Source organism: Bidens hawaiensis, unplaced genomic scaffold (assembly GCF_021521415.1).
Source record: "Bidens hawaiensis isolate Kalapana, Puna unplaced genomic scaffold, B.hawaiensis_p1.1 tig00024014_1, whole genome shotgun sequence".
NCBI lineage: Eukaryota > Viridiplantae > Streptophyta > Magnoliopsida > Asterales > Asteraceae > Bidens > Bidens hawaiensis.
In genome coordinates, this window is record NW_027493783.1 from 104,407 (window position 1) to 126,180 (window position 21,774).

Consider the following 21,774-nt stretch of genomic DNA (forward strand, 5'->3'; position numbering starts at 1 on the left):
TTTACACCATTCTTCTTTGGTTTCAAAGTAAATATGTTTGTAGTTGTTTCTGTTTGCTATTTAGTCTTTTGAGCAATGTTCAAACGAATTTTTTAATTATATTAGGGGTATGTCATGAAAGAATTACTGGTGGTTTTGTTTTGGCTTCTTCATTAATCTGTTAATCGAGTTTTTTATGTTTCATCCGACTCGATTTTGCATTTAAGGCCTGCCGCAACGCGATGGGTCAGAACATTAGTGTAAAATAACCAAACTGTTTCCCACGTCATCCTCGTTCATTAAAAAAAAATGTTTTGTACCGGTTCAGGTTCGAGTTTTTCGGGTTTTTTTTCGGTTTGGTTTTGTTTTTTTCATTTCGGTCGGTTTCGGTATCTGCTTGGTTTCAATGATTTCGATTTCTCGGTTTTTTCGGTTTCAGTGTTGTTTTGTTTTAGTCGGTTTTTTCTCGTTTTTTTTGTTTCGTTTCAATTCATTTTGTTTTATTTTGGTCGGCTACGTTTCAGTTTTTTTGTTTCTTTTGGTAAGCTTTTTGATTTCATTTCTCTTTCTTTTTTTTGTTTCGTTTTGGTCAGTTTTTCGGTTTCATATCGGTTTTTTGTATCGTTTTGGTCGTTTTTCTATTTCGGTTCAGTTTCGTTTCAGTTTTTTTGTTTCGTTTGGTCGGTTCGGTGTTTTTGATTCGTTTTGGTCCGGTTTTTAAATTGCATTTAGTATTTTTATGTTTCCTTTTGGTCAGTTTTTTAGTTTCAATTTAAATTTTTTGTTTCGTTTCGGTCGTTTTTCTATTTCGGTTCAGTTTCGTTTCGGTTTTTTTTTTTCGTTTTGGTCGGTTCAGTATTTTTGTTTTGTTTTGGTCAGCTTTTCAGTTGCATTTCGCTTTTTTTTTTTGTTTCGTTTTGGTCATTTTTCTATTTTGGTTCAATTTCTTTGGTTTTTTTGTTTCGTTTCGGTCGATTCGTTGTTTTTGTTTTGTATTGATCAGCTTTTCAGTTGCGTTTCGCTTTTTCTTTTGTTCCGTTTTGGTTAGCTTTTCGTTTTCATATCGCTTTTTTTGTTTCGTTTTGGTCGTTTTTCTATTTCACTTCAGTTTCGTTTTGTTTTTTGGTTTCGTTTTGGTTGGTTCGGTGTTCTTGTTTAGTTTTGGTAAGCTTTTCGGTTGCATTTCGCTTTTTTTGTTACGTTTTGGTCAGTTTTTCGGTTTCATTCCCGTTTTTTTGTTTCGTTTTGGTCGTTTTTCTATTTCGGTTCAGTTTTGTTTTTGTTTCGATTTAGTCGGTTCGGGGTTTTTGTTTCGTTTTGATCATTTTTTGGGTTTCGGATGAGTTTTGTTTCGCACGTGATAGGTTGGGTATTTTGAATTAGATAAATTTTGGATAACTTGGATATTTTGTTTTGACCCATTTTAACATATAAATGAAACTCACTTGTATATTTTCAGCCCATCCTGACCCACTTGAAGAATTTTTATGATCCATCCTAACCCATTTTACTTTTAAAATTTATCCATCTTGACCCAAAACAATCCATTTGGGTTGGGTTTGCCACCCTTATGTGCATACATATATTTATATTTTTTTATTGTTATCATTATCACTAATATTATTATTGTCAAGTTATCACTTAATCTTAAAACAAGTTTTATCTCTATCTAAATCGTATTCAAACATCAACTTTTGGCCTATAAATAAAGCCTCTCATTGTCATTATTTTTCACACCAAATCTTATTCTCACTTTTCTTTTTAAGCATAAACAAGTAAGTCTTTATAATTATTTTGTTTTTCATTGTTGATCTTTACACATTTTTGCTTTCTATTATGAGTTTCTTCTTGTTTGTTCTTATGTTCTTTTGTTTTCTTTTAAATCTTCATAGTTGTTCATATACTATCACCATGATCATCATAAATTGTTAATAAAACTCTGACTTTTTGCTTTAAAAGATTATGATGATCAAGTTAATCCAATAAATCACAATTATTTTCTTAAGGCCTTAGATCAAAAGCATAAATTTTTCATGAAAAATTTATAATGTTATTATATTCGAAAATTATAATATATACATAATTAGTCCTTATACCTTCATAAGTGTCAATAAACATTCTAAACTATAATATTTACACTTTAAACTCTATACTTTCATAAATGTCAATAAACATAATAAACTATAATATTTACACATTAACCCTATACTTTAATAAATGTCAATTAATATCCTAAGTTATAATATTTACACTTTGAACCATATACTATTTTAAAAGTTGATAAACACCCTAAATTATATGATATTACACTTTTAACCTCGTACTTTCTTGTTTGTCAAAATCATTCTAAAACATTTTGAGTTAATATACAAACAGAGTATAAACCGAGTATGTATGTATCTGACAAGCAAACGGTTCCGCCTAAGGCAAGAGTGGCGTAAATAATCCCATTGGACCCGTGACTCGTACCTGGGAATCAACTTGTTGGAGGTCATGCTCTTGGTTTAGAACATTTTAGTATGCGACACTCTAACTAATTTAAAAATTAAAACTTAATCTAGGGCATTCCGTGACCAGTTCAACAAACTCTTGTCCGTGTTCATGTTTATCCATCAAACAAAGTGAGTTCATAGCCCGTTTTACATGCTTTTAAACGTTTTATACTTTCGGGGTGGAAAACATGCATAATCATTTTGTTTTACATGCTATTTGATTCAAGATTTACTTCATAATATTCGTTATGTGTGATCATTACAAGGGAATACATATTCGCATTGACAACCATTAACTTGTTAAGCCCGTGGCAGTATGATGATAGATCTATTGGCCCGACCCGCCCACTCAGGCCTCGGGTAGAGGCCTGTGTGTTCAGAATCCTATAATAGTCTAATCGTGGATTAGACGACTCGCTAATCGTGTCAGAGGTATGGTTGTAATCACAAAAAGTATACAAGTAACTTAACACATATGGAATATTTCAACATGAAACATATTTTTATATTATTTTAAATTTAAAACTTATGTTCTCAAAAACTATTTTTAGTTGACACTCTCGCATGTTTTTAGGTGATGGAAATTAAGTTATGAAGATGCTTGAGGTTTCATATAGGAGATGAGTCAGACTTAGAAGTTTAATGAATAAATTGCTATGTCATGTTTTCTATTTTGGATTATGTTGGTTTATTTTAAAAAGAGTTTTTGCATTTAATACGATGTGCATGATTTCAATCTACGCACGCCCCAGCGTTTCCGCCTTCGGCAGGGGGTGTGACATTTTGGCTTGCGAATGGAGCCGCGAACGTGGGTGACGCAGCCACGGTGGTTGCGTACACCACGACACCAACCAGCGAGCGGGGGGCGCGAACGCGAAGGGGCTACCGGCAACGAGTGAGAGGGAGAGAGCGTTGGGAAGCTTTGGAAACCATGTAATCCTTGTGAGAGAGATGAAAGTCCTTGTGGTGGCTGCATATTCAAATGAAGAGAACGAGATACAAGCCATAGTTTTACTAGGGCTTTTCTTAATAGCCACCGGCTTTCTATTTATATATGCATTATTTTTGTTTAAATTAGTAAAACAATAATAATTTGTTTTTAGATGGTTTAAAATTTTACATTTTATAAAAAAAATTATTTTTATATGAAAAAGAGTTGAGGCTCCTATTTGTCATTACCACAACAGGCTCGGATACAGTATTTTTAAAACTGTTTCGTACCGGCCGGTTGTATTGGATATCCCATATCTGGCCGCAATTTTGAGCTCAATATTTTTGGACGTTTTGCTAGAACATCAAACTATAGCGATTTTTTTTTCCAAAATACCAGTTTAAACCAGAAAACCGGTTTTAAGCCCAAGAGATTATTAATATTTTGCGACCCATATTAAAAAAATACTTTTAACTTAGCGATTAACATTGAAACAAGTAATCTTTTAGATTATTTTTTGAAAATCAAGTGTTTTTGTATTTTTTTTTGTTTTATGGATTAACTTTTGGATTATACTTTATTATGGAGCCATATACTTTTTAGTTACTTTTGAAATTAAAATCGCGTTTATATAAAATTACAAAGTAAACCATTCAACCGATTTTATCATGGTTTTAATCCAATCCGGTACGCGTTAAAAACCGGTTTTTAAAACATTGCTCAGATGACTTCAACAAGGGCTTCAATAGGCTTCAACGATTGTACAAACAACGTCAAGTCAGCATTGCATGACATAATATTACTGAACAAATTCAGAACGATGACTTTTACAACAAAACAAAACCTTGCGTTCGTCTAATTGGGGAGGGGGGGGGGGCTGGGGCTGGGGCTGCCTATAAATAGTGCTAAAAACCGGTTTTTTCATGGTTTTAATCCAATCCGGTACGCGTTAAAAACCGGTTTTTAAAACATTGCTCAGATGACTTCAACAAGGGCTTCAATAGGCTTCAACGATTGTACAAACAACGTCAAGTCAGCATTGCATGACATAATATTACTGAACAAATTCAGAACGATGACTTTTACAACAAAACAAAACCTTGCGTTCGTCTAATTGGGGACGGGGGGGGGCTGGGGCTGCCTATAAATAGTGCTTCCAAGGCTACCTGTGCTGGGGCAAATTGTAGGGGCGACTTTTTTGAGGAACACAATCCCCCTCCCCCGATGATAATAAGGGGGGGGGGGGGCGATGAATATTTGTCGTCAGATTTATGTTTTGTGTTTATTATTATTTTATTATTGTGTTATATATATATATATATATATATATATGAGTATCATTACAGAACTGTTAAATTATTTAAGAACTTGAAGGAACCCTTGAAAACTAATTTTTTTTATAAAAAATTTTGTATGTCAATGTTAATTGAGTGTAGTTTTATCGTTTTTCTATATCTATATTTACAATTACAATTTTGAAAATTAGTTTTTATATATATCTATGCTTTTTTTACACCTATATAAATTTGTTAGTTATAAATTTTACACATATGTAAACTTGTGATTAACATATGTAATCAAAACTTTTTATATAAAATATGATAAAACTACTATTAAATATTGTTCATACATAAAAAAAATTAAAAACGTTTGGTTGTTTGAGTTCCTAAGAGTTCTTAATATTTTTAGAGTTCTTAAATGATACCAACCCTATGTATATATATATATATATATATATATGGGGGTGATGGGGGTGGCTACAACACCGTTACACTTTAAAAACAAAAACTCTCTCTCACATAACGCTAGTCGTCTAATTTTATAACCTCTTCGCTACACATAACCTAAAAGAATATAGGGAATATGCCACCAACCAACCCAAGTGGTGTAAAACTTGGGTCATTGATGTTGTATTTAAGGTTTTGACACGTAGATAAGTTGACTTGTAAACCACTCTCTTCTCTTATCATTGGAAAATGGAAACCAAAGCCATTAAAACTCATTTAATAATAAAAATATTTAATATCATGATCATTATTATTATAATGATAAATCCTCTGTCTTTTTCACTTCACATGACGTGGCAATATGGGTCTTGATCATCTTTGAACTTTATTAAATTCACCATTATTATCATCATTGTCACCATCTTCTTCTTCATGTGCTAGCCCACACAGTTGGAATAAACAATTCACCATTATTATTATTATTATCACACATTTTTGTGCAAGAATAAAATATCATCCAACAATTCTGGGTTCTTCAGAATATTAATAAAGATTGCAAATTGATGAATTCTGGGTGGTGGACTGCTTGATAACCCACTTCAGGTTTGTTCTTTACTAAAGTTAGTAAATTGTGGAAATTAATAATTTTTATTGGTTGGTTTTACTAAAAATTTGGTATTCCAATTGGGTTTTTTGTTATTAATGTTATGGTGATAAAATCTTTAAGTTTTGGTGTTGAAATTGTTGAAAGTTCTCGTTATTTTGCTTTGTTTCAACATGCAGAATGTTGTGAAAAGTATGAATTTTTATTGATTGGTTTTATTCAAAATTTGGTATTCCAATTGGGTTTTATGTTATTAATATTATGGTGATAAAATCTTTTAAGTTTTGGTGTTGAAATTGTTTAAAATTTTGGTTATTTTGATTGATTGCCCAATTATGCTCTGTTTTCAACATGCAGAATTTTTTAAAATTAAGAATTTTTATTTATTGTTTTTACTAAAAATTTGGTATTTTAATTGGGTTTTTTGTTATTAAAATTATGGTGATAGAATCTTTAAATTTTGGTGTTGAAAATTTTGGTTAGTTTGATTGATTGCCCAATTAAGCTCTGTTTTTGAATTTATTTACTTTTTTGGTTTCTTGCATCCTTATCTTATAATTTTTATATATTTAGTTAAAAAAATGTTTAATTTACAAGGATCAAGGTTTGATCTTGAATTTTATGCAACTCATAGTTTCTTGCGTGCATAACATTATTAGAATTTTTAAAAAAAATATTTTTATCAATCAGACAATTGAGATTGCTTTTTGATTTTTTTTTTAATAATTCCCAGTATTGCACACTTTTTTCCCAAAATTATGAACATTTTTTGTGTTTTTGCCAATTTTCTTCACTTCATTTGATGATGATCAATCACCCAGTCTAGGCTTGTTCTTGAATTTAGAAATTTTTTTGGTTTTTGCCTGTTGCATCAATATTTGTATCTAAGTCAAAATTGTTGACTTTTTGGTTGTCAAATTTCTTGAAAACTAGGTAAAGAAAAAGTCAACTGGTTGCTATTTAATCTTCCCTGAATTTAATTTGATCAATCATCAATCACCCTCTCTAGGTTTGTTTGTTCTTAAATATCTAGGATTATTTGTTTCCTGCTTGTATCAATATTTCAATTTTTAGTTAATAATGTTGACTTTTTGGTGGTCAAGTTTCTTGAAAGTTAGGTAAAAAAAGTCAACTTTTTGGTGTTTGATCTTCCCTGATTCTAGGAGTTGCAGTTTCTGAGCCTTAAGTTAATTTAATCATACAAAAATTAGGTATGGTCTCTAACTTATTTGGTTCAAGTATATTATAATTCTTACTTTTTCCCATAACTTTTTGGTGACAATATTTTATTTTAAAAAGTTGGTAAAGTGAGGCAACTGATTAAAAAAACATTTATTTTTAATTCTTACAATTATCCTTAATTTTGTCAAAATCATGAATTTTCAGGGGTCAAAAAGTTAGTAAAGAGGGGGATACGGACTTTCCCCTGTAGAGGTAGGCCTTCACCAGGGGTTTGCGTTGAGTCCTTTTCTGTTTGCAGTAGTCTTGGATGAGTTGTCAAAGTCGATTCAGGGGACGCTCTCGTGGTGCATGATGTTCACAGACGATATTGTGTTACTTGTTGAGACAAAACAAGACCTAAACAGGAGGCTAGAGGAGTGGCGAACAACCTTAGAGACAAAAGGTTTACGGATTAGCCGCTCTAAGACGGAGTACCTACACTGTGATTTTGGTGGAGTAAATGACTATGAGGACACCCAGATCACCATTGAAGGGCAACCGGTTCCGCGGGTAGCGAAGTTTAAGTATCTGGGATCATTTGTTCAGAGCGATGGGGAATTAGACAGTGATGTGACCCATCGAGTTCAGGTAGGATGGAGTAGATGGAAAGCAGCCACAGGCATATTATGCGACAAGAGTTTCCCAACTAAACTAAAGGGAAAATTTTATAGGGTAGCAGTTAGACCTGCAATGCTATATGGAACAGATTGTTGGGCCATCAAGAAGGCACAAGTGCGGAAGATGGAGGTAGCAGAGATGAGAATGTTACGCTAGATGTGTGGACACACAAGGTTAGACCGAATAAGAAACTTTGTGTTTCGAGAGAGATTAGGGGTAGCTAACATATCAGACAAGATAAGAGAGTGGAGATTGAGATGGTTTGGACATGTGAAGAGAAGACAGGCGACGGACCCGGTTAGATCCGTAGAAAACATTACTATAGAGGGGATGAGGGGTAGAGGACGACCTAAGATGACGTGGGATGAGAGGATTATACATGATTTGATAGACCTAAATCTCTCAGAGGACATGGTTAGGGATAGGAATTCTTGGAGAAGTAGAATTAAAGTTAAGGATTTTTAGGGTGAAATGAATACCATAGGGGTCTCTATTTACCTTATTTTTGGTCACACACCATTATGATATTTTCTTACTACATGCTACTATATATAGTATATATATATAGTATTATAATTTTTACTACTTGCTACTATCAATTATACTATAGTTGTGAAATGAATACCATAGGGGCCTCTATTTACCTTATTTTTGGTCACACACCATTATGATATTTTCTTACCACGTGCTACTACATATAGTATATATATATAGTATTATAATTTTTACTACGTGCTACTATCAATTATACTATAGTTGAACTTTGATTTCCTTTTATATTGCCGCATACATATGTAGTCAAGAGCTGAGGGTCTCTCCGAAAGCCACCTCTCTATCTCGTTGGATAGAGGTACGGTGTGCCTACATCCCACCCTCCCCAGAACCTACTTATAGCTTTGCTATTGGTGGGACTTCACTGGATATGATTGATTGATTGATTGAAATTTGTAATTTCTGCAAATTCAATCAATCTAGGAAAAAAAACTTCATGATTCATGATGTTTTGAGGATTATACTAATTTCCATCAATTATTCAAGATTTAATAATATTTGATGGTGATTTATCTTGGAATTTAGGAAAAGGTTAAATTATCATGTTTTCCAAGCAACATAAATTAATTGATGAAAACAATGAATATTACACAAAATATAAAATTGAAACATGATTCTCTGTCAATTTCTGAAAGTTATGTCTTCTTTTTTTCTTGAATAATAGGATGAAACATATGAAATTACCATATTGTCCCTTCTATTTAGTTAAAGAGTCCACTTTTGACTTCAAAAATTTAATATTTACATTGGTTATTTAGATTTGTTGCTCATTATATGTTCTACCTTAATAATATTATTGTATGCTAAATTGCTAATGCAATTTGTTTGTCAAAAATCAACTCAATCCTTAACAATTTTGAAGCTACAAATCCATTGGTTTGACTCCAAAAGTCAAAATTGAAGTCTAGTTTTTTATATCAGTTGATGTAATTATTCCTAATTAATATCTTATTTACAACTTGTTTTCAGAATTTTGTAGCATTCAGAGTCTCTAAATGGTACATCAAAGTTTTAAAATAAAGAAACTATTGGATTAAAAGTAGGGTCAACATTTGACTCCGGAAATTCGAAATTAACAATAATATTTTGGTGATTCTTGGTTCATAATAATTTCTAATCTAATACCTTTTCCGTACGATAATACACGTCTAAATTTCGATGTTGATAATCAACTCAATCTTATCAATTTTGAAGTTATAGATCAATATATTTGACTTCAAAAGTCAAACCTGTATTGTTACTTTGCCATCATTTACTTTAATATATTCTTAACTATTGTTTATATATATTTTTTCCAACTTGTTTTCAGAATTTGTTGGTATTTAAAGGCTCTAAATCGACATTAAAACATTGGATCAAAGATGAGGAGAGCTTTGGTCAAATCTTTAGTCAACGTTCACTCGGCTTTTCACCATTTTGAATCAAGAAGACCGTTGTTGACTTCAAACGCGGTCTTGTATGGTGTGTGTAATTATGGAAATTCATCATATATGTTTTCAAGAGCTTTATCTGCTGCTGCTGCTAAAGTAAACTATGAAGGTGGTAAAATTTGAATTTATTCTACTTTGTTTATTTATTTATTTTGTTGCTTAATATTGATTTAAATGTGTTATCTGTCACGAACAGAAGTTAAACGGACAGGCCCACTTGTCGAGTATGAGCGTAGAATAAGCATTGGTGAACTCGAAGACGGTGATAACTGTCAGGTGCATATTACTACCTAGTATTTTCTAGTAACCGTCGAAACATTTGAGTTTTAGGTACAGGGGTCGGGTACTTGGGTTGACCCGAAACACTTTTCTGTCCTACACTTTTGTAATGAATATATTGTGTTTTAAATTCCAAAGATGATTACAAAAACTTGTATTATTTTGGTAATAATATATATATTTTAAAATAAACTGCTTTTAGGAGGCCTTATGCATAAAAAAGAACTACACTTTAGATGGCTTTAGACCCATTTGATCCGTTTCCCTTTTAGCTGATAATTACAAAAATTTATATTATGTCTGTAATCGTATAATTTTTTAAATAAAATGATCATAGGAGGTTTTATGCATAAAAATTACACTTTTTTTTTCTCTTTCGGCCTTTTGAACCGTTTACTTTTAGTTGTTTTTTACTTGTTTGACCTATTAGATGTAAAGTACAACCAAAATCTAACTCATTTCCCTTTTATAATAATGCAAAATAAATAAAAAGAAATTGAGATATGTTATGAAAATTGTGATATTTTCTTTTATGGAAAGATTCAAAGTATTATCTATTGCCAATTATTTATATTCTAACTAACTTTAAGTTGTTGTTATGGCCTATGGGTCCATGGGATTCCTCTTTATGTGGTTGAAGGGTATTTAAGGTTCTTGAAAAAAGGTGGTCAAGCATCGTGAATGATTTAAGTGTCAAGTCAAATGTTACACTTCTTTTGCAGATAGGAACTTTAAGAGAAATTCAAAGACTATACGATGAGCTCGTTAACTCGGTCCACGCGTGTCACTTGGATCATGATTCGGATCCTGGTAAAACCAATAGGTAAGTAATTTTTACCACTTTATCATGTTAGTCACTTGACACTAAAAAGTCAAACATTGACTCGAAAGTCAAACATAGAGCCAACAGTCAGTAACGGGCGTTTAAAATAATTTCAGGAGTAGGTGGTTGTGGTCTCGTTTTATGCCTGAATCTTCGGTCTCACCGGTCAAAGGACTTTATCTTTATGGCGGGGTTGGCACCGGAAAAACCATGTTGATGGACTTATTTTTTGATCAATTGTAAGAATAAAGATTGTTATTTTAGTTTACTCTTGTTGACCATTTCGCCTTTCTTTTGACTATTTCTTTTATTTTAGCTAACCGGAAATGTACTTCCATCCACAGGCCTTGTAGTTGGAGGAAAAAGAGAATTCATTTTCATGACTTTATGTTGAACGTTCACAGCCGCTTGCAGGTCAAATGAAGTCAACAAGTTCATTTTTATTTGCTTGTACTCGGTTAGACACAAGTTTGACCTTTTGAAGTCAAACCAACAGATTTTGACTTCAACACACATACCATAAGTTTAATGGACCTTTTAAAATAATATTACATATAAAAATACGTAGGGATTTCAAATTTCAATAAAAAAATAATAAGTTTTGACCTTAAATTCTTTCGTGATGCAGAAGCATAAAGGAGTATCCGATCCCCTTGAAGTCGTTGCAGGCGAGATTTCACATGAATCTATTTTGCTATGTTTAGATGAGTTCATGGTATGTAATAATGTCTAAACTACATTTTAGTTATTTTGTTTCGTATCTACATATATATTTATTGTTTTGTTTTTGCCAGGTTAATGATGTAGCCGATGCTTTAATATTAAACCGCTTATTTAAACATCTTTTTTCTAATGGCGTTGTAAGTGATATAATTTTTATGAGAAGTTATATTCATTTATTGTATAAACATACCGGGGAAGGTTCATGTACATTTTAATATTAACATGAGAACGTAGGAACCAATACCAATTTTAAAAAAAATAAGAACGTAAGAAACAATACCAACTACAATAGCAATTTACATAAACAATTATTTATAATAACAAAGAAAAAAACCTAAAAATTACAACATAAGAATCAAAATCAAGAACAAAATAATAACAGCAAATACTAGCAAATATTATAACAGCAAAAGAAAAATCTAATAACAACAAAATATAAATCATCAAATACTTTTTTAACGTCTCATAATCGAAAATTAGCAAATACGAACACAAAATAACAGCAAAAACCTATAAAAATAAACCTAATAATAACAGCAAATTGGTTCTCACTGTTTTCATGTTAAGAATAAAATGTATTTGATCCTGTTTCTAAACATACCATAATCTTTAAATGTAATTAACTGTTGTTGCTTAAATGTTGTTGTTTGCATGTACTTATGGTGCAAGTGTAGATACTTGTTGCTACATCAAACCGCGCTCCAGATAATCTTTACGAACGCGGATTGCAAAGAGATCTTTTTCTGCCCTTCATCTCCACACTTAAGGTAATCTCAACCTTTGACTAGTCAAAAAAATATAAGAAAATGTTTCAATGCTAACAATAAATGTCTAAAAGACCCTTTAACAATGACGAATGTAGTCAATGTTGTCGGGTTTTTAAGCCAAAATGTGAAATGTTGAAATTTTCATGGATGCAGGAAAGATGCATAGTACATGAAATTGGTTCGTCTATAGACTATAGACGAAGGACCTCGGTAATGACAACTCTTTCAAACCTTAAGTTAATATTATATCTTTTTTGTGTTACCTCGCGCATTAGAGATTGAAAAAAGAACATGAACCAATCGATTCGTAAGTAAATTGGTCGAAACTGTCACCTCTTGTCATTTTTTTCTCTAAATTCTCTTCTTGTAGGCCGAAGAAGGTTTCTACTTCATACAAAATGGTACATCCGATTTCCTTCTGCAACGATTTAAGGAGTTGATTGGAGAACATATAGCCCGTCCGAGAGAGGTGGAAGTTGTTATGGGAAGGACATTACAGGTATGATAATCACCAACAAGTTAGTTTTATTAAAAAAAATATAATCTGCATTGTTTAATTTTTTTTATCAATGATTCATATTTTTAAAATTTTGTACTTGCATTACATGTGTATAGATAACATAACCTACACATTTATTACCATTTTTTTTAATTTTTTAGTTTCTAAGATTGGAAAAATGAACAGTTTATTGTGTTCTACGTGTCCTCGGCTCCTCGCAATATGTAATGTTTCGCATAGATTAAATGGGTCATTTTGTTCTCATGTTTATGTTTCTACAACTTCTAATTCCAATAGGATAAGGAAGTGATTTGACATAGTTGCCCTTTCCAAACTGATATGTTAATGAGCCCATTAAGGGCAAATTTGTCAAGAAGTGTCAAATTTTGATGTAATGTTATATTACATTAATAGTAGATGAATGTTTTTGAGTCATTTTTCTTTAATTATGAAATGATGGATAGGTACCTTTGGGTGCTAATGGATGTGCCTATTTTCCATTTGACGAACTTTGCGACAAACCTCTTGGTGCTGCCGACTATTTTGGATTATGTAGTAAGTAAATCAAGATGCTATTAGAAGGTGTTCGTAAAATGCGATATAGTTTGACTACTGAGGTCAAACAAATTACTTTTGACAATGAAATCAATGAGGTTTATATACATGTGAAGTGTTAAATACGATCTACACAACAGCTTTTTAAGTACAGTTTTTTCAGAAAATATATAGTTTGACTTTTGAGGTCAAACCTACTATTTCTGACATTGAAATCGAGAGGCGTTTAAAATCTGGAGGGTCAAACAGGCGGGCATACCAGAATATTAGCATATAGTTTACGCTAAATATTCATGTTGATTATAAATATAATAAATATATCCAAATGAATTTGAAGTTGTAAATCAGAGTGTTTGACCTCAAAAGTCAAAACTAACATATATGTAATGGGCTAATGGCAGAGAATTTTCACACCCTTGCTTTGGATGGTGTCCCAATATTCGGGCTACACAACAGGACTGCAGCTTATCGGTTTGTCACTTTGGTGGATGTTAGTATCATTTCTTTTGGCTCGTGAGCGCGTCTGTGGGACCCAGTTTGTGAAATAATATTATTATTTTGCAATTATAGGTTATGTATGAGAACAAAGCAAGGTTAATGTGTACTGCTGAGGGGACTCCTTTTGAACTTCTTGAAAGAATAATTACAATCGCGGATGCACGGAATATAGCACCCAGAACCTCTTCGCGATCAAGGAAAAATGACGATTTTGACCTTTGTGTTGATAACGAACTGGGGTTTGCGAAAGATCGTACCATTAGTAGGTATGTTCCATTTGTTAACCTAGAACATGACCCGTTTTAACTCATTTAGCGAGTCAAAGCAAGTCAAACTAGTTGTGAACATGTTGGCAGGTTGTAATCAAATTGTAAACTGGTCATAGGGGTGTCTTTGTTCAACCGAGCACGTCCAGTTTTCTTTTTCTTTTTGTCAAAATCATCACCCCTTACTCCCACACATTTTGATCTGTAACCTGAACGTGACCCCCGTACAACCCATTTATTTAAACTTAACGGGTATCAAGTATTAAACACAGCCCGATTTTTGAATGGGATAAGATATGCCAACCCAAAGCTTGTCATTTCTGTGTCAAGTTCAAGTCATGTCGAAAACTGCCAGTCAGGTTATAAACAAGTTGGTAGGTTGCATTAAATAGGTTAAGCAGCTTGAAAGTTCGACTTGCTATTAAACAGGTCACCCAAAACACGGCACGCTTGGTAAACGATCAATAATTTATCCGCTAAAAAGTACAATTAAAGCAGAATTGGTGACCAACCGAAGGGATCGAGTTTCATGTTTGTATGCCAATCTATTAACTGTTTGCGTGTACAGGTTAACAGAAATGAACAGCAAAGAGTATCTGGAGCAGCATAGTGAAATGATAACAAACAAATTATTTGAAGTTTCAAGGGATGAAACCATAGATGAGAACATGTTGCTTGCTTGAACTCGAGTGGTAGGCAAGGTCAACTAAACATATTAGTCATAAGTCGGGCCAGAGTGTGTGCTCGATCAGAAGTTAGACTAGCTGGTTCCAGCTTCTTCCCGCATCTGTCTTGTTTATATGATAGTATGAATAGTAACCATGTTTCATATGTGTTCCATTGGGTCACTTGGTTTTAATGTTTATATCACTTGGTTTTAATGTTTATAAAAAACTCTCAACAGAATATTACAATTTTAAGTGTTTTTTTTTAGTTGGAAAAAGATTTAGTAACCAGAGTGTCCTTTAACACCTTAGTCAGGTAGTCATGGGGCGGCAACCGTAATGCCTCTTTGCATGAACAGAGAAAATATACACAGCTGACAAAGTTTCGATTAATAAAGTTGCAAAGATTCTGAGTACAAAAATTTGCATGCTTAAAAGCTGCCAAATACTTAAGCAATCGCGGGTAGTTGCATTTAAAGGGCAAAACGTAAGTGGAAACCAACCGCGGATGCAACTATTTCCGCATTTTAATATTGTATGCGGTTTATAAACAGGCGAGTTTCATTTATATTCAGCGCTGAAATGAGATAGAATACGAGCCAGTATTTGGATCCTTGACTGCTTTAAAGTTGTCCACGCTCATCCCGAATCGTCCTAGAATTGAGTTCCCCGTATCTTTCAACTTCCCTGTGCAAACATAAAATAAAAACTTAGATTATTATTAGCATAGGTCTCGGGTTCGAATTTAGCTTCCAATAAGTCATGCTTGTTGGGTATTGGTGGAAATTGTGAGTTTTTCCTAACGGGTTCTTACAGTTTACCAATAAGTTGACACGGTAAAATACTAATATTACAAGAGAATGTCTGAAAAAGGCTTTACCGAGCATTTCTTCCTTCATTTTTTCACGCTTTTCTATAGCCAATGGTTCTGAACGGAAAATGGTTCTCCTAGACTGGACATTTGAAGGATCCAGTTCCAAGATTTTCTTCATATCTGGCCAATAGATATATAGTTAACTTAAATGAATCTCATTTTTACACAATTTACGAACACGAGTGCTCACCAGTAATAGCTTCATCATAGTTTTCAAGCTTTTCATGGGCTTCTCCTCTTCTGATTAAAGCTTTCATGTATAAAGGATTTAATTCCAATGCTTTGGTACATTCTTTAACTGTGTCCTCATACTTGCCCTATAAAATGTGTATATATAGAGTAGCGTTTTATTTGTGAACTTCTAATTTAAACGTTTAAGGATAATTTTGACAGATGTGGAGCTTGAAATTTAATAATATACGCAAATTAAGATATTGAGAAGTTAAATAACTTACCAGCTTAAAGAAACATGTAGCACGATTATTATGACATATTGACCTAATTTCAGAAGAGGATGACATCTCAGGTGCAAGTTGGATTGCATAATCATACTTCAATAATGCCTCTTCATACAGTCCATCTGCAAATAACTTATTTCCTTCAACTTTTGCTTCATTCATTTGTGCCAATACTTTCTGCGTGTAGAAAGAATAAAGATATATAGGAGGCCAATCTGTTTCTAAAAATATCCTCAGAAACATCATTAATTAACCTTAACAAACAGCAGAAACTTCATATAATCAAGTGAAAGATTTTTTCAACAATTTCCTTTCAGCTAACTCTATTATGTATAACTGGCTGAGGACAGCTTTAGTTTATGCTGTTAACACATAATATGGAAAAAGAAGGTGGCTTGAGCCAATTTCACACACAGTACCACTCAACCATGTAGCCGCCACCTTGGCGCACAAAGTGACCTAGAAGATGCATAATCAGAGGTCCTCTACTCTTTTAAGAGTACTTTTTTACCTATCTTTATTTTTCTTTCAAAGCAAAGTTAGCGTGTCCTTAGCAAGCTTAAAAGAATGGGAGATTTTGCTTTAAATAGAAGGCAAGTTGGGAAACACCTCGGGGGCTTTGAGATTGTGCCTGATGTACTTTTGGGTCAAAAGTAGAGTCTGTAGGAGGCTGATATGTAACAGGAACCAAAGGGTTGAAGAAATTATGAAACACTCATTTGATAAAAAGGTTGATGTGTAAAACATATGAAAGAGACGCAGTTTCTGGTTATAAATAAAGCTTATTTGATTGTAAATATAGCAACACCTCATGTACGCCTCACACTCTTTTAAACGATGATGGGGAGTGAACTTACAGTTGACTAAATATGTTGGGAAAAGATCATCAGAGAGTTTGAAATGAACTGTCTCAGAAAGTTTTAACTTTCCAAGCAGAGGTGCAAGCTCTGTTAAATCTGTAATGACACTGTGTTGGCTTTAGGGATGACAACGAGCCGGGTTCGGGACGGGTATTGGTAATCCCATGCCCATACCCTTTGGTAAAACTGTGTCCCATACCCGGCCCATTACCCGTCGGCTATTGGGTATACCCGTTGGGATTTTTGAGTGCATTTGTTTATCATTGTAGTTATTTTATACCTTTTATTCATACAAAAATTTTTACAAATTAAAATATAATACACTTCATACATATAAGAGCTACAATAAATGAATAATACTAATACAACTTCTATATAATTTTTATATATATACTTCACAACCTACAAAATACAAAGAATTTTTCGGGTATACGATTCAGGTATATGGTTCGGTTAAACAAGTATGCGTTTTCGGGCAATCGGGCCGGGTATCATCTAATCCCATACCCACGAAAAATTTAAAATTCTAATCCCATACAAGTTCTAAAAGATTGTTCCAAATAAGCAAAATCATGTATGCATGCTTAATTTAACCACAACCCTCGATATACTATAGACCTACATGAAGCCATCGATCATATCATGACACAATCCCAAATTCAAGCATACCTAGGGTCCCAAGAAATTTTAACGCCTCTCTTATTTAACATTATACAATTGAGCACATCTTGAATCTCTATCCAATGAAGATAAGTAGCTCCTAGATATAAGGTTAAATTATCAAGTAAGTCACATCTTGAATCTTCTTAAGTCACTCATCAACCATATATATACCAACTACAAGTAATGGAGAATTGCAACTACAACAGAAAACCTAAAATATGTCAAACGCGTTTAACTACAAAGGATCATTTCCTGGATAAATCAACGCCAAATGAGATAATCAATCCGAAAACCGCAATTCGAGCCTAAACGTAACAATTTGCAAAACCTAATCCTGGAAACAAATACTTGAATAACATCTACTATGACAACAAGTTGAAGTCACCTATATCCAATAATAATCATAATCTCAACACAAAATCATAACCCTAACCCTAATTATTCCACAAACCGAACCTGCTTGAGTTCATCATCATTTAACGCATCTTCATACGCCTGATCCTTTGACATCACAGACACTTCGGATTCAACGGCGTCCGGTGGTTTATCCGTACGATCGGAACCTGCCGCATCGTCGTCACCGACTTCCGTCTCGCTTGCCGTTTCGTAACCGTCGGATGCGTATCCGGCGGCCGTCGATTTATCGCCACTGCCGGAATCCGAAACGTCGGCGTTTGGTCTATCGCCGGAGACGGTTGAGGGTTTTGGATTGGTGTCGGTGGAAGGTACGGGCTCAATCACCACCATTTTGGAATGAAGAAGAAAACCTGAGAAATTCTCAAATCTTATTATTTTTGCCCAGACCATGTGTATTCATAAACACCACGTCCAGGGTTATGCGCCAAGTGGCGCCCAGTCACTTTTACACCTTTTGTTTTATTTTTTATTTTTAATAAGAATAATCAAATAACAATAATATTTTATTAAATAAATATTACAAGAAAAAATAAAAAAAAAACTATTCGTCGTTGTCGTCGTCGTCTTCGCCCTCTTCGTCGTCGTCCTCTTCCTCCTCATCGTCCTCATCGTCGTTTTCATCGTCGTCGTTGTCTTCATCATCGTCGTCGTCCTCGTCCTCCTCATCGTTTTCACCAGGCAGAGGCCGATACATCCAAAGATGTTTGACCAAATCCTCCTTTAGTGCGTTATGTATCTCTCTTGACCGCACGGAATCCGAGTTTTCGAGTCGTTGCTCCATACTTGCCGGAGTCCGTGGTGGATCCGGGTCCGGTATGAAAGTTGGACATATTGCTCTTCCCTCGTCCTCGATGATCATGTTATGCATCATGATACACGCATACATAGCACATCTCATTCTTTCTAAAGACCACAGACGACAAGGATTTTTAACATAATGCCATCGTTGTCGAAGAACACCAAAACACCTCTCGATATCCTTTCTCGCAGACTCTTGCACTTTCTTAAAATACTGTCTTTTTTCATCCATCGGGTCTGAATGTTTTAACAATTATCGTGAACTCTGGATATATTCCATCACCCAGATAGTACCCATGATCGTAGAAGTTATCGTTAGCCCAAAACGAAGCGACGGGAACGGTCCCAGATATGTAACTCTCCATCACAGGAGACTGCTCTAAGACGGTTATGTCATTGTTGGAACCGGGAACACCAAAGAATGCCGACCAAATCCAAAGGTCGTATGAAGCGATCGCTTGAAGGCTGACCGTTGGTCCCTTTTGGTCACCTCGTGTGAATTGACCTCGCCATGCAGTTGGACGATTAGCCCATTCCCAATGCATGCAATCTATACTTCTTATCATGCCGGGGAAACCATGTACCCTTGTATGTGCCTCGTAAAGACGTTGTAGATCGGTAATGTTGGGCTCTCTCAGATAATGTGGTCCATATAGTTTAAATATTCCTATATTTTACGAAATTTTTATAAAAATAAATGATCACAGTAAACAAGTGATAAACTATTTAAAAAAAAACAAAACGTACCGTAACAAAAATACTCCAAGGTGTCCCGAGTTGTTTTTTCGGCCATCTTTAAATACTCGTCGTTGATGTCGGTCGTGTTTCCGTAGGCGAGCACGCGCACGGCTAACGTAACCTTCTGAATAGCCGTGAATCCTAGCGTCCCTCGAGCGTCAGGCTTTTGCTTAAAGTAATCAAACTCACGCTCCAAATCATTGGTGATGTGCATAAATAAATTTTTAGACATCCGAAAACGACGCCTAAAGGTCTTCGGGTTCTTGTATCTCGGCGTGTCGCAGAAGTAATTCGCCATCAACCAGTTGTTGACTTCGGCACGATCTCATTCGATATATGCTCTTGTTGAAACGGGGGGTGGAGAGCTAATCGCACCCGTAACGGAACTCATATACTGTGTCGCGAGCATAATCGCACTCGTAACCGCCCGTTCCTCCTCCACGTCCTCGGCTTGTTGGTCGGGCCTGAAAAACTGTTTATATATAGATGGAGGATCCATATATAGTGAATTTGGTGTAAAGTTCATGATTTTGTGATGATCATGGAGGTTAAATTACTAAATTACCCTACTTTAATTTAAACAAACATTGGGATAATGACAGGTTTCACATTGCAAAATAATACACCGTACAAGGACTCATCGTGCTAAAAGTTCACCACAAGTGCTAAAAGTGCAATAAGGGCGTTTGACCACATAGTTGCACAATGCAATTAACTCTATAAAGTTTGTTATATGAACTAAATGAACACACTAGCTTCCATGTCATATATATTTGGAGCACATATATATTATGAAATATTAGGATTCAATTTACTTGTATACAGAAGGATCGTGTGTAATGTTAATTTTGAATCAAGAACCCAACAGTGTGCATAGACCTAATATGTTTTTGGTTTTCATACAAAAACATAATAGAAAACAAAAATCACAAGGTAAGTTAAGTTGTATACTAGGAGAAAAGAGCAAGTGTAATGCAACACAAAATATTTAGTAGCCACATCTTATAGTCATGGTCCGTTTTATACGATCGATTTATGTTATAAACCATAAACCAAATCGCTCTTCGTGATTTGAGGTTCTTGAAACCGACCGACCAAAAGTTTTATTCGAATTTCAAATTGATGTTTTAGAGATTTAGATCTGTAGAAATATACGAGTCGATTGGTGTAATACTTATCTCGAAACGATGCTTCAAATAAAAAATGAAAGATTTGTGAGAGCACGATGAGAATAGATTGAGTGACTAGTAAAATCTAGTCGGAACACTTAGTTATATAGCTCTCCCAGATTGACCAATATGCGTCTCCAATCTCTTACGTTCAAAGTTGCTAAATGTTTAATCCGGTCTTTCAAGAATCTTTAAGGTACAATTAACTCCAAACAATAAAGCATTAACAACATTCCAAGTTGATTATAATTTAATTAATATAGATATACTTTTAACATCTTCATTGTTATTAAAATTGTTTTGAAATGTATTAATTTAATCTATCTTTTAAGACAACAAAGTAGATATGTGTAAAATGATACATAGAAAGCATGTGACAAATGTCATGTATAAATAAATCAAATATAGCCGGTTTCTAGTCTGACTAGTCGATTAAGGTCATTTAGTTTTGAATCCTCATTTCATGGGAAATTCTAGATAAAGTTATTTATGAATTAAGATCACAAAAACAAACGTGAACTACTTTACTAGGTGTCCTATGTATAAAACGACGAGACACATTGAGCTATAGAGAATAATTGGTCGAATGGAAGAAATAGCACAATAGTGAAGCGTGTTGGGATATCCAATACATGTTCTAGTGGGTCAAGGACAGGTTTAATAAGGGTCGTGAATATGAAATGATGAGCATGTATTGAGCTTTTTTTTTTATAAAAAAAATGGTGTGAGATATATAAAAAACAAAACTAGCTAGGAGATAGCGAAAAGAGTTACATGAAAGATCAAAGTTACACTGAGAGTTCCATTCTATGATTACATGTTAGCCATATATTGGCACCATATGAATGCATTTGTATTTAACGCTTTAAGATTACCTCCTGGGATTGGGTTTTGTTATTTAATATCTTCTCATCGTGTGCCTTCCAAAGAAACCAAAATTTTGACATATTGATAGTATGAAGAACTTTCCTAGCCACCTTAGAGTATGCATTAGTCTTAGGGATGTTGAGTAGATCCGAAATTAAGACCAATTGTATTATTGGAAAGCGACACGCGCCTTTTTAACTGTAAAGCTCTCTTGCTGGTACTTTATTGATAACAAGCATATGATCAAGGTGGGGCGGACATAACAACCTATCTAAAAATGTAATCGAGATGCTAAGAAATT

The 21,774-nt window shown here is 34.0% G+C and overlaps 2 protein-coding genes across 2 annotated transcripts; one reads left to right on the plus strand and one right to left on the minus strand.

Annotated features, from left to right (window-relative positions):
- Window positions 1-9,452: 9,452 nt before the first annotated feature.
- Window positions 9,453-14,819, plus strand: LOC143568575 (uncharacterized). Its single transcript, XM_077054700.1, has 14 exons — window positions 9,453-9,663; window positions 9,751-9,830; window positions 10,556-10,656; window positions 10,773-10,895; window positions 11,001-11,070; window positions 11,285-11,371; window positions 11,451-11,516; window positions 12,054-12,146; window positions 12,300-12,356; window positions 12,517-12,645; window positions 13,110-13,200; window positions 13,602-13,690; window positions 13,771-13,964; window positions 14,533-14,819. Exons 1-14 carry the CDS (start codon window positions 9,486-9,488, stop codon window positions 14,645-14,647), a joined length of 1,473 nt encoding a protein of 490 aa, XP_076910815.1. The 5' UTR covers window positions 9,453-9,485; the 3' UTR covers window positions 14,648-14,819.
- Window positions 14,820-15,023: 204 nt separating this feature from the next.
- LOC143568573 (uncharacterized) lies at window positions 15,024-18,231 on the minus strand. The gene is made up of 5 exons (XM_077054697.1): window positions 17,941-18,231; window positions 15,959-16,138; window positions 15,694-15,820; window positions 15,510-15,623; window positions 15,024-15,316 (listed from the first exon to the last, which is right to left on the minus strand). The coding sequence occupies exons 1-5, from the start codon at window positions 18,229-18,231 to the stop codon at window positions 15,201-15,203; spliced, it is 828 nt and encodes a 275-aa protein (XP_076910812.1). The 3' UTR covers window positions 15,024-15,200.
- Between the last annotated feature and the right edge of the window lie 3,543 nt (window positions 18,232-21,774).

What these genes read in the sequence shown, in the direction of transcription:
- LOC143568575 (XM_077054700.1), top strand. Translation starts at nt 9,486, where the DNA reads ATGAGGAGAGCTTTGGTCAAATCTTTAGTCAACGTTCACTCGGCTTTT. An exon ending in GACTTATTTTTTGATCAATT is followed by an intron (nt 10,896 to 11,000) that starts GTAAGAATAAAG and finishes TTCCATCCACAG; the next exon opens with GCCTTGTAGTTGGAGGAAAA. An exon ending in ACGTTCACAGCCGCTTGCAG is followed by an intron (nt 11,071 to 11,284) that starts GTCAAATGAAGT and finishes TTCGTGATGCAG; the next exon opens with AAGCATAAAGGAGTATCCGA.
- LOC143568573 (XM_077054697.1), bottom strand. Translation starts at nt 18,231, where the DNA reads ATGGTGGTGATTGAGCCCGTACCTTCCACCGACACCAATCCAAAACCC. An exon ending in CTACATGTTTCTTTAAGCTG is followed by an intron (nt 15,821 to 15,958) that starts GTAAGTTATTTA and finishes CACATTTTATAG; the next exon opens with GGCAAGTATGAGGACACAGT. An exon ending in AATGAAGGAAGAAATGCTCG is followed by an intron (nt 15,317 to 15,509) that starts GTAAAGCCTTTT and finishes ATGTTTGCACAG; the next exon opens with GGAAGTTGAAAGATACGGGG.